This window comes from Loxodonta africana, chromosome 20, assembly GCF_030014295.1.
Source record: "Loxodonta africana isolate mLoxAfr1 chromosome 20, mLoxAfr1.hap2, whole genome shotgun sequence".
NCBI lineage: Eukaryota > Metazoa > Chordata > Mammalia > Proboscidea > Elephantidae > Loxodonta > Loxodonta africana.
The window spans coordinates 16926536-16942165 of NC_087361.1; the positions used below are offsets into that span (position 1 = coordinate 16926536).

General features: G+C 37.9%; 1 protein-coding gene and 1 long non-coding RNA gene across 3 annotated transcripts in view; one reads left to right on the plus strand and one right to left on the minus strand.

The window, feature by feature from the left end:
• The window catches only part of LOC111750668 (uncharacterized), a 74719-nt gene that overhangs the window by 26697 nt on the left and 32392 nt on the right, over positions 1-15630 (plus strand). The window contains exons 2-3 of one of the 2 annotated variants that reach the window (XR_010318697.1): positions 3885-3975; positions 7244-13406. This is a non-coding gene — a long non-coding RNA (uncharacterized LOC111750668). Of the gene's footprint in view, positions 1-3884; positions 3976-7243; positions 13407-15630 lie in introns of those variants that run through there. The other variant, XR_010318696.1, reaches the window with a different exon arrangement.
• EPHA6 (EPH receptor A6) overlaps positions 1-15630 on the minus strand; it is a 1103076-nt gene that overhangs the window by 7530 nt on the left and 1079916 nt on the right. The window contains 1 exon segment of the mRNA XM_003410340.3: positions 7752-7945. Within this exon segment, the coding sequence (XP_003410388.1) occupies positions 7752-7945 (194 nt within the window).

Consider the following 15630-nt stretch of genomic DNA (forward strand, 5'->3'; position numbering starts at 1 on the left):
AACAATATCTCACACATCTTTCTTTCTTTTTTTTTAACGGGCCTTAGCACAATGCTGAGCACGTTAGAAGAATTCATTAAATAAGTGATGATTTAGACTTGAATATGAAATGGTCTGCAGAAAAGTTTGTTCCCTGACATGATGGCTGATTCATAATGAATGATGTATTTTCACTTAATTCTATTAAATAAACAACCTAGAACAGTGAATCGCTGACAATGTAATGGTCAAACCATTACTGAATATGCTACTAATTTATTTCTTGCATTGTGAAAATTTTTGCTTATTTCTGACTTGGTAGGTTTCAAAGTGGAGGACGGTGCAGTTAAAGGTGGAATGAGGTAGCAACATCTCAGGTTCAGGGTTCATATTCAGTCACAGTCAGACCCAGAGCCGCCACAGCAGCCTTCACCTTACTCAATATCACTGCTTTCACATGACTTTCTTATCTCATGAGTCAGTGACTACCCTTCACACCACTCAGTTAATCCATAAATTAATCTCCTAATATACACTATCTATCTGACCTCTGAGCCCTGGTGGTACAGTGGTTAAAGCAGCTGGCTGCTAACCGAGAGGTCAGTAGTTTGAACCCACCGGCTGTCCCATGGGAGAAAAACAAGGCAGTTGGCTTTCCTAAAGATTACAACCTTGGAAACCCTGTGGGGCAGTTCTACTCTGTCCTATAGGACCCTTATGAGTCAGAATTGATTTGTCAGCAATGCGTTTGGTTTGATTTGGGGCCAGACCTCTAAAGGAGAACCAGTGGCGCAATTGGTTAAGCACCTGGGTGCTAACCAAAAGGTTGGCGATTTGAAACCACCCAGCATCTCCATGGGAGAAAGACCTGGCGGTTTGTTTCCATAAAGATTACAGCCTGGAAAACCCCATGGAGCAGTTCTACTCTGTCAGACCGGGTCGCTATGAGTTGAAACCAACTGGATGTGACTGCTAAAGGAAGAATTTCCTTAATAGGATAAAAATGAAAACTTTGCCCTAAAATTAAGTCAGCTATTCAATTTAAACACCAATTAAATTAATGAAAGAATCTTGATATTCTTTGAAAATTTTGAAGTGGAATTTTACTCAAAAGCTATATATAAAACCTGGAATGTGCACAATGATGCCAAATATCTTACGGGTATTTCATGCTTGTGGGTGAGTATCTGTTGTAACTATAATGGGCTGTGAATTTCTACAATTAGAACTTTTTAAAAAAAAAATAATGAAAGGATTGATGTTCTGAATGTTGAAAATTATATTTCCATGATTAAAATTAATTCCCGGTCAATATCTATTTGTTCCAAACAGTCTGACTTTCCACAGTGTTAAATTGGGAGCGTGGATTTTTGTTATAGGGGTCAGCCATTTTACTTAATAAGTCTTCAGATTTTTTTTTTAATGCTATGATTATTTAATTCTCATAATAAAGCCTGAAAACTTGTGGAAGATATAAAGGAATGAAATTCACATAAAATTTAACATTATAGATGTATTTGAGCATTAAGAGGAATAGATGCAGAGCAGGAATAATACTTCTCAAAATTTACTGTACATCATTTTGAGAACAATACCCAGTACAGGGTCCCTGTAGCCAGAGTACTACTAGGTCACTGAATCTTAAGGAAAGCCTATTTTGGGAGAAAATAATCCAGGGACAGAAAATAAATTTTATATCACATGCCAACTGCAATTCATTGGCAATGGTTATCAAAATGTGGTCTTGGAAAGGGTACTGAGGCAGCACCTCAGTTCAGTGGGAAAAAGTGATGATTACAAATGTCCGCCATGGCAAGGAAACGAGCAAAGCATGTATTTGGTAACACTGGAAAAATTCAGTCTAGAGAACAGTCTGAGGATCTGGCATCCCATTACTGCCATGTTTTCTTTCTTTCTTTCTTTGGCTGTAGTTACCACTGTCTTTTTTCAAGTAATGTTCTTCAAACGGCTAGGGGAATGTTAGGGGGGTTTATGGACTATGTGTCTGCTCTTTATTCCTTGCATTTTTTTTGTGGTACATAAGATAATTCACTGCATCCACTAAATGTTCCTTTTAGGATTTTAATATACTCCATTTATGAAATCTGATGAGAACAGAGAAATTCTGTTTATCTGGAAATGTCAAAATGTACCTTCTTTTCCTATAATCATATTTCTGAAACAGAACTGTATCAGGAAGCATCTTGCCATTTTGTGTGATTCTGTAATGTGTCGTGGAAAGAATAAAGGCTTTAGAGGTGGTGGACCTTGTTCAAATTCCTGATCTACTAATTGCTTTCTGTGTAACCTGAGTAAAATTAGTATCTTTGAGTTTTGTTTCCTTATAGGGGATGGGATGGGAGTAATAATAGTGAGGATAAAATGACATAACCTATAAAAGTGCCTAGTACAATGACTGGCACATAGTAGGCTCTCAACAAATGGCAGCAATAGTTATTGTTGGTAGTGTGTGTTAGAATACGTATCAGTATTAGCATTGTATTCACATTAGTATTATTATTATCTTGTGGTAGCAGTTCACGTGAATTGAATTCAGGTTGCCTAACAAGTAGAGTTTCACATCTTCTGATTAATATTTAACATCTATATTACTTCTACAAAATTTGCTTATCACTCAATTACAACACTAGCTTTGGCCAGCCACTTATTGCTTTGTCATAAAATACACCATTAAAAGAGCTAGTAAGAAATATCAAAACAAAACAAGTTGTCCATGACTTTTTAAGTGCTGGTATGTATATCCTAGGCAGCTCTGAGCAAGAACTTTTTGAAATGAATGAAAAATTTTACATTAAATCATTGAAAATTTTTGTTCTCCAATGGTAGCGTTATAAACCGGTTTATAAACTCGATGGAAGGAGGTAATACTATTCAGTTTTATAAGGTTTAGTCACAGTTCTTGGAAACTGGTTCTTTATTGTGGTGCTGGTATGAGCTTTCTACTGCCTTCATGATTCACATAGTACTGGAAGTCAAGTGATTGAAAGTTCGATAGTAGACTCATATGTACTAAGGAAGATGGTGATTCCAGGTCCCTCAGATCTAGACTATTCTAAGATCCCTAACTATGACTCTGTGTGTAGTGAGAATGTTCATAAGTGTCTCGGCCTATGCGGCACATGGTTTCTGAGGCAGGCAATATCATGGACTGGCGCTGTCCATCTGGGCATCTGCTGTCCATCCCTGGATGCTGCCTTTCAGCAGATGGTCAAGCAGCCCTTAATATGTAAAATTCTATGCCAGGGACATGCTGAGGGCCTGGATCAGGGGTTGGAGGAACACATTACTTTCCCATTAGTCTGCATCTCTGTCCAAAAGCCAATGACTACAACTGAACACGCTTTGTAGATTACAGCATTTGGGGGAAGTAAACGTGGGGGTTGATGAGGTTGAAGAATGGGTGTGTAGGACAGTGGGAGTGGGGTGGGGGAGATAAGGATGGATGGAAGTCCCTTCATTCATAAGGCCATTGAGCCACTTTTTGTTAATAAACTATAGGACCCTTGACATAACCCTGGACTCTATGGGGGTCTGCTTGACTTGGGTTGTGAGCAGCTACAGGATTGGTCCTGACAGGGGAGAGGGAGCTAGAGTTGTCTCAAAGGGCACTGCTAGGCACTGCCCCAGATGATGTTCTCCATACAGCCTTGTTCTCAAGCCTAGCCTTTTCTCCCAGAGGCCATGTACCATGTGAGAGTTCCAAGTAATTATTTGAAAGGTAGTTATAAATGAATGAACATGAGGGTAGTTTTATACTCACATTTATGAAAGATGGACCACCTATATTAATAAAGTACTTTTGCAAATTATTTTTTACAGGTAAGTGGATTTAAGGTTATAGTATCTCCACTTTCACTTATATAGTCATGTGCTTTCTTGACTAGGAGAGAGAGCAAGCATGCTGGGAACCGCACAGAACTCTGAATATTCCCATGGGAGTGTGTCAGGTACAAGAATGTCAGCAGAAGAAAAAAGGTGAGAACTCCAAATAATGAAAGACTTCTCTGTCCACATGTTGATCTAACTTTTTTTTTCTATTAGGTTTTTTATCTTTTAAAAGGAAAGATTAAGGATATACAGTTTATCAAATTTCCAATATGCTAGTACAGAGTTATGAAGCTATGTCTTTCATAGCCTTCTTCATCCTCCTTTATTCTCTACATTTCTTCCCTTTTCATGACTCTGTTGAGAGAAAGGATAAAAGCTTCTCAGGTGAATTCTTGAGAAAAAAGCAATTAGAGTGGAATAAAAACCGTGGGGACTTAGTGGATGAGAGCATAATGTCAGTATAGAAGTGTGAGAGAAGCCTGGGAGTTTGGGGATACTAGAGAAAGGGAGAGAGCAGGAGATTTCCGTAAGAGTGGCTATGGATTAAACAGACTCCTTTACATGTTTGAGAGATATATGAGACTTAAGATTCAAGTTCTACACTCTTCCATGTTTCCTTAACCCAACATTATTCTGAGGCAGACAACTGGTCTCTGGAATTTGGGAGGCGGAAGGGTAGTGTCACAGATTTATAAACATAAAACAAACCAGGCATTCTTTAGCTAATATGGATATACTTTAATTCACCACATCTCTTCTCCCTGAACAGTCCCAGTTCTCTGGGATCAGGGACAGGGAGGGCAGGTGGCATTTTTTTTTTTTTTTAAGGAAGGTAGTGGTTCTAGTTCCCCAAGAGCTAAAATATTATAAGATCCCTAACTATGGCCTAGTGGGTAGCTGGAAGTGCCTTGGACTGAGGCAAGTGTGAACAAGGGGAACGCAGTAAGAATGCTGATAAAGGTTCAGGCATGATGCCCTTAGAACTCTGGTTCCTTTTGTTTCTCAAACAAAAACATATTAAGGGCAAAAGCAGTCACATATATGTCTTTGTCAGAAACAAGGATAGCAAATCAGTCACAAAAAGTTCCATTTGGTCTCCCAGAGATTAGACTTTAGAATTGAATCAAGCTGCCAACTTTATATAAAGTACCCAACTCCTGGCTTTTTTTTTCCTGGCCTGCATGTGGCGGTGCTGTCACAGAGCCAGGCATTCGCTGACCTGTTCCACGGGGTTACTGCACACCCCACTAAATCATAGGCCTCTGGCCTTCTGACACTACCCCCCCATATTGATTTGACCTCTGGATTCTTTTTAGTTTTTGCATTTTCTCAAATTAGATTCTTCATTAATATTTTCTGGATACAATGAACATTTACATAATCTTCAAAACTCAGGGAGGAAATTCTGTTTTATCTGTTTCCTACCAAATGTTAGGTTTCTACATTGGGCTCTTACCTGCCTGCTTCTATAGCCTTAAAATAGTAGAAGAGCTTTGTTGATGGGTGCTGGCTGTGGAATCATATTAGCATAACAAGAGGCTCAGATTAAATGATTTCAGTTTATAAATGCCTCCATTAATGAAGACTTGGAGCCCTCGTAGTGCAATAGGTAAGAGTTCTGCTGCTAATCAAAAGGCAGGCAGTTCAAATCCACCAGGCACTCCTTGGAAACTATATGGGGCAGTTCTACTCAGTCCTGTAGGGTCACAGTGAGTTGGAACTGACTCGATGGCAACTGGTTTTTTTTTTTTTTTTTTGAATGAAGACTCATTCCATGATTCCCATCTATTAGCTTTTCCCCTCAATGTTAAAACATGCCCAATTCTCTTCCACAATAAAAATAAAAACCAAGAAACATTTCTTCCACTTTTTTTTTTCCCGTTTAGGGATAGGTTTCTTAAAAAAAAAAAAAATTAGTACTACATAATTACCGTTCTCTCTGACCTCATTCACTTCTCTTCAACTGCAATCTGTCTTATACAACTCAATGATGATGCCCTTGCAGAGGGACTCCGTGAATACCTCCTTGCTAAATCCAATGGGCACATTTCACTTTTTATCTTACTGGAGCTTTCTGAAGCCTTGGACATTGTACTCCTTGAAAATCTCTCCACTTGGTTTTTATGGTACTGCTCTTCCCGTGTTTTCCTCATTACGTATCTGGGTCTTCTTTCTCAGTCTCCTTTGGGTACTCTTCTTCAGTCCATTTCTCAAATCTTGGTGTTCCAGACAATTGCATTCCCTTCCTCTGTTTATTCTCATTCTTTATATTCTCCATGGGCGAACTTAAAAGCTACTATTAAAGCTTCAGCTACAATCTATATGCTGATGATCTCCAAATCTACATCTCCAGCTGAGAGCTGAGGTTCAACCTATAAATATAACTACCCACTGGACATCTGACTTAGATATCTCATAGACATCTAAAACTCGACATGCTCAAAGATCTCAGTTCCACTCAAAAAACATGTCCCTCTTCTTTTCTCTGGTAGTGAATGGTAATACCATCAACAAGCTGGTCTAAGAAAGAAACTTGATAAACATCCTTGGTTCTTTTCTCTCCTTCTCCTTCCATATTCAATCAGTGACCAAGACACTTTGGTTTTCCTTCCCCAATCATAAATCTTTTATTTCCTGAACTCAAGCTTATTCCCATTTCATAAATCAGGTCCTAATCTTTTCTAGCTTGGATTGCTGCAAACATCTAACTGACTCTCTTTCCAGTCTTGTGCCCTATTTTGCACTCCCAGTCTAAATTATCCCCAGAGTGATCTTTCAGAAATGCAAATATGATCATGTCATTTTCTTGTTTAAAATCCTTCAATGGCTGTCCATTGCTTTTATGATAAAATACAAAGTGACTTTACTGTGCTTCTTTTCCTTTCTTTTTTTTCTCCCTCTTAGTACTTCCTGTGTTGGACTGCTTTAGGGAAGATGGGCTAGAGTAATAGTTTAATCTCTAGCTATTTCATGCTTGGCTTCACTTTACTGAGGCTGCCAATTAGTGATTTAGAGATGAACTCTTATGTGCTCTGCTGTGAACTGAAATCTGTTTCAAGTAGTCCTTGAAGGGCCTTCGGCCTTACCGTCACTAAAAACTTGCACTGACTTGAACCTGTGACCTAAAATTGAATGTCTGTGTATGCTGTTGGCCATCCCCAGAGTCAGGAAAGTGAGCTTTGGGAACACTTTAGTTATTTCAAAGTCCAATTTGGCCTAGATAAAGAAATATATTTTCAGCTTAATGATATTTTAAATGTAATATTTTCAGGATAGATATTAGTCTTCTACTCTCCCCTTTCTATAACTGCTTTTCAGAGAGAGGTGAGTAGATCTTCTCAACTCTACTGACTTTTATAAAATGGTGTATGAGTGCCTTCATTTTCTTGTCTTGTCATCTGTCTTCTGTTTTTAGGAGTGAAAAGTAACAACAGCTGGTTGTGGTCATATCAGCGGGAAACATCCTTACTACTGGCTGACTTGCAAATTGCCCCTGTCTTTCTTGCCATTTCAAACAGAGGGACAGGACACAGAGTGGACAAGACAATTAAAGGGGATGCAGGCACATACAAATCCTGCTTACAATGGTGAAGAAGGATCAGTAAATAAAGAAATGATATATGAATACCAAAGACCCACTCAGGAAAAAAATATGAAAGAAGTAATTCAGAAAGATTAGATATAGAGAAAAGAGAAGAGGAAACTACTTTCCTGTGGGGAAAAAAATACACTTTTTCCTTTTGTGTTAATAACTTGCTTTTTCAGCTGATAAATAAAATATGCTTTACACAAAATGCCCTGAAAGCTTGACAACTAGATGCTCATCAAGATGAAATTTTTCCTTTCTATCTGATATTCTCGTCTGTATAATGAAAGACATAATGATTGTCAAAGGGAGGAAAAATCAACATTCTGCATCTTACACAAGGATGTCCTCCACCAGGGTGTGAAGGGCACTGGGATTGCGGATCAGTTTGTCTAAGAAGCTGACAATGTCAGTGAATTTTGGTCTGTGATTTCTCTCCTTCTGCCAGCAATGGAGCATCAGTTGGTGTAGAGATGCTGGACAGCCCATGGGAGCTGGAAGTCTGTAACCTTCTTCAATGGACAGAATGACCTAAACACAAACATATACAGATTATTCTTTTACTTTGTGACATAAATCATACATACGCTAAGTTATAATTCCTTTTATATCCAGGCACTAGAAGCTGAAATATTGGTAAGCATGAAAACTACCGTGAGAATGAATGGTCCAGACAAAGATAAATGCAAAAGTGGTGAGTTAAAAATTGCAAGTAGCTCCATAGCATGTGGAGAACCGAACAGAGAAAAATAAGTTTTTAGACATGTGCTACCGGTATACAGAAGGCAGGTTAAGTTTCATCATGAAGCCAAGAAATAGTTTTGTGTTACTGAGCCGGAATGTCTCAAAACCCAGTTAGAATATCAGAAAGTCAGCACAGGATTGATGTTTTCAGTGAAAACCACAGGTGACACACGTTTTAAGCAAAATTGCACTTCTTTTGAAGCACTGATTTCCTGAATAATTTTTTATCCTTTTATAATAATGTCAATGTATATTCTTTTTCTGTCACTCTTTCTTCTTTATCACCCATTTCTCTTTGCTTCTTTTTGTCTTCCCGTTGGTCAGACACTGACCTGACAATGAAGTCCGCTCATAATGTCCAGAGTCATTTAGTCCCTGAAATGTTATCAAAGGCTAGCTTAAACTCACAGAGCAATAGGGAGCAGTCAGCCCAATCACAGTCTGCGGCAGCACTTTCCAAGAGAACTTTCTGTGACGATGGAAATGTTCTCTGTCCAATATGGTAGCCAGCGTGTGGCCACAGAGCACTTAAAACGTGGTTAGTATGACTGAAGAACTGAATTTTAAACTTTTGTTGATTTTAATTAATTAAAACTTAAATCTTAATAGCCATGGGGTCTAGTTGCTACTGTCCAGGCAATGCAGCTCTATAAGAAATGGAAGTTAAGAAAGACAAGATGACAATAAACACTTCTCTTGGTTCTTAGGAAACCACATACAAAACAAGATGGGTCATTCATCTGTTTATTACATGACCCATATGGAATTTTCCAGCAATGCAATAAAATTGATTCTGAATACTGTCGCTTATTTTCAAAAGTATTATTGAAAAGTTCAAAATTATTCATATTGTTCGAAAGTATTAGGAACTGTTACTCTTGCATTATCTGGGAAGAAAGACAATGGTTAGGGTTTATAATCCTCATTTTTGAGGTTGGATAACCAAAGAATAGACTAATATTTTAAAACAGGCATAACTGAGCAACCTCCTCTCCCTGTGAGTATCTTACTGCCAACAGAACTCTCTTACTGCAGCACTATCTATATACTCTCTGTAATTCCTTTTTTGAAAATTATGATTAAAATATATATAACAAAACTTTTGCCAATTCAACATTTTTTACACGTACAAATCAGTGACTTTGGTTTGTAATTCATATTAAAAAAAATCATTGACATCCTTATTTTAATGTTGTATTTAAATGACATATTTGAGTGGCCCTTAAATGTCCATAATTTACGCTAGAGGCATATTGTAAGAAGGATTAACAGTATGTCTTCAAGAACCTCTTAACTGCTAAGCTTTAGCTTTTTCAGTAATAGGGGATTTCTCACAATCCCATCAGTGCTTTGTGACCAGAACACTTCAACCTGTCAGGCCACCAGCATTTTTCTATTCATTTTCTATTCCATTATTGAACAGGATTTTTGTCTCATCTGTTTTCTGACTACCTTTGCTACCACCTAGGCAGGGATTTTAAGATGATTTGCTACACATTTTAGTAAAACAGGACATGTATAAAATGCTTGTAATGCGTCAAAATTACTGTGGATAGTTTTGAAAAGTACCTAAGAAAAATATAATAGAATTCCATTACAGAACAACTTTAAAACCCTGCCTCAGGGAAGTCCTTTAGCCAATTGGCCACAGTTTCCGAACTCTAAGTGCATGAATAAAATAGGTGACAAGTGTGGCTATAGTCTGAGAAAAAAAAAAAAAAAAAGCTGTCTTTATTGGGTATCATGTGCTAGGTGCTTTATGTATTTTTTGCATTTACTGCTTAAGATAACCCAACATGGTAGTTATTATTATCCCTATTTCTTAAATGAGAAAATTTAGACTCAGAGAAGTTAAAAAAAAAACTTGCTGAAACTCACATAGTCTAGTAGGTGGCAGAGCTAGAATTTGAACTTATTTCCTTTCAATTCCCAAACTTCTCCTCTGGCTATTACCCAGAAATGCTTTTCAGTTCTCACGATATAGTCTTGAAATTATATATAATCTTCCTCTTCAATTTTATAATCAATCAATGCCCTGGTGGCACAGTGGTTAAGTGCTCGGCTGCTAACCGAAAAGTTGATGGTTTGAGCCCACCAGCAGCTCCATGGAAGAAAGATGTGGCGGTCTGCTTTGTAAAGATTACAGCCTTGGAAACAGTATGGGGCAGTTGTACTGTGTCCTGTAGTGTCACTGTGACTTGGAATCAACTTGATGACAATGGGTTTTTTTTTTTATCCATGCTGTATTTTGTCATAGCATCTTCTATTGGACTTCATTGTTTTTATTTGGATCCTAAGTTGAATGTTGTTGGTAAATCAAAAACATATTTACTTCTTGGTTTGCAAAATGTAATCTCTGATTGAACACAGTCATTTCTGAATGCTTCTGAGTCTTGTACACTTTCTATTATTGCATCTATTACATTGTGTTGTAATACTTTCATCGGCCTTTCTTCTAAGGCTATATATGCTTGAAGGCAGGAATTATGCTTCTAGGCTTTACATTCTCATCATTTAGTGAGGTGCCTGAGACATTAATAAATGTTATTGACCCCAAACAAAATGTATTAGAAGAAATTTTTGGATTTATTTTGATAGAGAGCCGTTTCTTAGAAAACCTGGAGCCTCAAGCTACCCAAAATGTCTTCAAAGCACAAATGATGACAGCATTTGAAACCCCCACTAAAGGAAATACAAAACTATTAATTTTTATAAAATAAAAAATTTGGTGCACCAAGCAGAATTGCCCAAGAACGATCCCATGATCTCATTCTGGTTTGCCTGAGCAATGAGCCGGGTAAGACTGGGGGCTTGCCCTTCTCTAAAGAGGGAGGAGCTTCACCCAAACTTAGCTTGCCATAAGGCCGGTGGCTTCTCCCTTCTGCCCAGAGGGGTTCCTATTCCCTATAGGACTCTTCCTACAAGATCCTTGGCTGCTGGGAAGCTGGTTTTCCCAGGCAACTCCTGTAAATAGCTGATACTCAAATCTAGACTGCTTGGCTCCAAGAGGCTGTCTATTCCCTCATGACAAAGTTACCCTCATGCTTGCACTATAAAATTGGGGAAGTGGTGTCTGTCTCCTGGAATTTTTACCCACAATGTGTCTACCAGAGTGCCTGGTCCCCAGCATGACTCTCTGTGGAGACATTGGGAGGATCAGGGGACTCACAATGTTTTTCTTACTGATCTCTAGCTTTAAAGTTTCCTCAAGCTATACTTGTAGCCTTGTGAAATTTGTCCTGAGCCCTGGTGCTAAAAATGAAGACGATTTATAGGACAATGGAAATAATGACGATAACAATAGTGATAATAACAGCTGACAAATATTGAGAGATCTTAGGTGATTTTAAGGGTAAATTCTAAGTGATTTACATGTGTTAGCTCTTTTAATCCTTACAATAACTCTTTGAAGTAGGTACTATTGTTATCTCCATTTCAGATAAAGGACTGAGTCATAGAGAGGTCTAACTTGCCCAGGGTCATGCAACTAAAAAGTCTGAATTCAAAGGTAGCCAGAGAAGAGATCTGGGCAATTTGATTCACAAAACTAGTTAAAAGATAAAACGTATTTCTAATGTAGTTTTTTCCTTTATTCATCCAAACATATATCTCTTAGAATGTACTAACGCTGTTCTACTAGTGACTTAGGTCTGATGTCAGGGAATCATTTTGGCCTCTGTCTTCCACCTTGCCCAAATTTAACAAGTCATGCTGATCATATCATCTTCACGTATTTTCAATCTATTCCATTTTTTAGATTCTTTGGCCAAATGATTTATTTCTCATTTTGATTACTGTATCAGCCTGCTAACTGGTCTCCCTGTCTCCCTTTTCCCTCCTGCAATCACCTTTCACAGTGTGCCCAGAGCAGTCCTACTGAAGCAGAACTCTGATCATGTTCCTCCCACATTTGAAATTCTGCAGTGGCACTCCACGCCATGGCATACAGGCCCCTCAAGGTCTTGCCTGGCTCTCGGTCCTCACTTCTGACACCCTCCTGTTGTGCCCTTTGCTCCGACCTCTAAAACCCTCGTAGTCTTGAAGCTGGGTGAGCTGAGCTTCTGCAGAGCAGTGACTGTTTCCTTTTTCCATATGTTCCCAGCACCTAGCACAACACAAGTCAAAGAATGGAGCTCCAATTGACAGATAGGTGTTCTACGAAAGCTGTATTTTAGGGGCAGCTTGAGAAAACCTATATTAACCTTTATCTTCCTAAACATTTCTTTTGTGAGAAGTTTTGCTTTCTGAGTATTTTCTGATTCCTTAATTAAGGACCGAAGAGGAGCCAGCAGCATATGGGGAGCTTTGTCTAAAAGACTAATTGAGGTTTGTTATTTTTAGGATATGAAGGGGTGATAATTAACTAGAGAGAATTTTGTAGCAGTTTGGTTTTATGATAGTCGTTAGCTGTCATCCTCTGGGAGACATGTAAGAAAAAAATTAAAATAGAGTGAAAAATATGAAAATGACTGCAACAATAATTTCCATACTGAGGTGGAAGGATTAGATTCTGTCAGAAATTATTATCTAAAACGAGGCCCATTCTTCTAAATAGACTGTACTGGTTCCTTGTCATCGACACTGCAGTTTTTAACAGCTTAGAATCAACACGAGGCTCAGCTGGGGCACGTAGCTCTGCTCTTGCTGAATCTGATGAGTTTTCCAATTGTGTTGATGGTTTCTGAATCAAGGCAGCAATGTGTACCTTTTATTAAACAAGGCAAACAAGGATTAGACGGTCTGAAGGCACCGAGATATCCCTGAACAATACCACTGAACAAGGCCTGCTTGGGCTGTGCAAGGTACTACATTTTTATAAGATCGCTAAATGTTGCCAAAAGAGGAGCACAGCAAATTAGCCTCTGAAAAGGGTTTTCTATCTGTATCTTATTCTTTTACCACCCTATATATAATGGGAATCTTTTGCTTCCCTATACCTGTGCTTCCTGAAATTATAGGTTTTCCATAAAGCCATGATTAATATTTAAAATATTTAGAGGCAATATAAAAATAAAATCACATCACATTCTATTTACTAGTGTATATTCCAGTCCTTGCTAAATTTTTGAGACAGTTTCTTTTAAAATGAAATATTCAAAGGGTCCCATTATACACTTACTTTGTGTGATAATGATTACTTATACAGATCAAAATATTTATATTTATAATGTAAGAACTCTGAAAACACTGATAATGTATTTTCCTGGTGTTGAATATAAAGGCTATGTTTACATGGGGAAAAAAAAGAAAAAAGTGGTTGTAAATAAATAACCCTTATGATCTCATATTCACCTTCTCATTCAATATTTTTTAATGTATGGAATATAATTCAGCAAAAGTAATCAGACCTACATGAAATTCATTTAAAAAAGAGAGATAGATAAGGTGGTAAAAAATAAGGCACAGACAGAAAACACTTTCTCAGAGGCTAATTTGTTGTCTGTAAATCATTAGGGGGAAACCCTGGTGGTGTAGTGGTTAAGTGCTACGGCTGCTAGCCAAAAGGTTGGCAGTTTGAATCCACCAGGCACTCCTTAGAAACCTTATGGGAAAGTTCTACTCTGTCCTATAGGGTCACTATGAATCAGAATTGACTCAACGGCAATGGGTTTGGTTTTTTGTTTTTGTTTAAATCATTAGGGCATGGAAACCTAAGGTTCCTTTCCTAACTTTAAGATGAATAATTTCTTAAGATCCTACATTTAAGATAATTCTGAAACCTCATTTTTTGGAAATCACAATAGCACATTAAGGATCTGTATAAAATGGAGAGTGCTTGGCCCTTAATACGTCATTAACTTGGGGACTGTTGAATGAGTGGACAATATGGGGAACAATATGAAGTGTAAGACATGATTTAGGCTGTTGATGACATGATTTATCATTTGGAAAATCTTTACCTCTAGCAGTTGAAAGTCAAAATTCTTGAAACTGAGATAAACAACATCTATGTACCTGTTGTAGTTTTTAAGAAGTGCCGAGAACATTAGTGAAAGAATCACCTGAACTTCATAGAGGCCTCAAGCTGTGACCAACAAGCTTTGTCAGTGAGCAAGTCTCAGTCTCCACATCTACGAAATGGAACTTTACTCCATGCTTGTAATGGTCCCTGTCTGCTCAAAAGCATTTCTAGAGTCATGTGAAATGGAAGGCTATTTAATTAGCAGAACCTCTGGTAACATCTCTAGATTTAACAGGGAATTTGGTCTCCAGCGAAAGGGCTCTTTCCCACAAAGCTCCATGTGCTCAGATGGCCTTCTGCTGGGAAACAGACATCCAGATAGGGCCAGAGTGTATCCTGATAAACTAAGATTAGAAAGATTTTGGAAACCACAATATTCCCTACAGAAAATTATACTTTTGGAAACATAAAAAGACACATTTTAAATATACTTTTTTGATACCATTTTTTCTTTAAGAAGCCAATGTTCTTAAAGCTCAAGACCATTTTCCCAAGTACTCTCTAGGAATAAAACAGACATTTCTATACTGGTGCCTCCTTTTAATTTTAGAAAGATATAAGGCAACTCCAAATAATACATTCTTTGGGTCTACTAAAAATATTTAGAAAAGTAGTTTATGACTCCAAAGAGAAAAGAGATTTAAAAATGCCCTCTTTAAAATGCTCTCAATCATTAGCCATTAGAGAAATGCAGATTAAAACTACGATGAGATTCCATCTCACTCCAACAAGGCTGGCATTAATCCAAAAAACACAAAATAATAAATATTGGAGAGGCTGCGGAGAGATTGGAACTCTTATACACTGCTGGTGGGAATGTAAAATGGTACAACCACTTTGGAAATCTATCTGACGTTATCTTAAACAGTTAGAAATACCATACAACCCAGAAATCCCACTCCTCGGAATATACCCTAAAGAAACAAGAGCCTTCACACAAACAGATATATGCACACCCATGTTTATTGCAGCTCTGTTTACAATAGCAAAAAGCTGGAAGCAACCAAGGTGTCCATCAATGGATGAATGGGTAAATAAATTGTGATATATGCACACAATGGAATACTACACATTGATAAAGAACAGTGACAAATCTGTCAAACATTTCATAACATGAAGGAACCTGGAAGGCATTATGCTGAGCGAAATCAGTCAGAGGCAACAGGACAAATATTGTATAAGACCACTATTATAAGATCTTGAGAAATAGTATAAACTGAGAAGAACACATACTTTTGTGGTTACGAGGTGGGGAGGGAGGGAAGGAGGGAGGGAGAGGGTTTTTTACTGATTAATTAGCTGAAAAGAACTGCTTTAGGTGAAGGGAAGGACAACACTCAATACATGGAAGGTCAGCTCAACTGGACTGGACTGGACCAAAAGCAAAGAAGTTTCCGGAATAAACTGAATACTTCAAAGGTCAGCAGAGCAAGGGCGGGGGTTTGGGAACCATGGTTTAAGGTGACTTCTAAGTCAATTGGCAAAATAATTCTATTATGAAAACATTCTG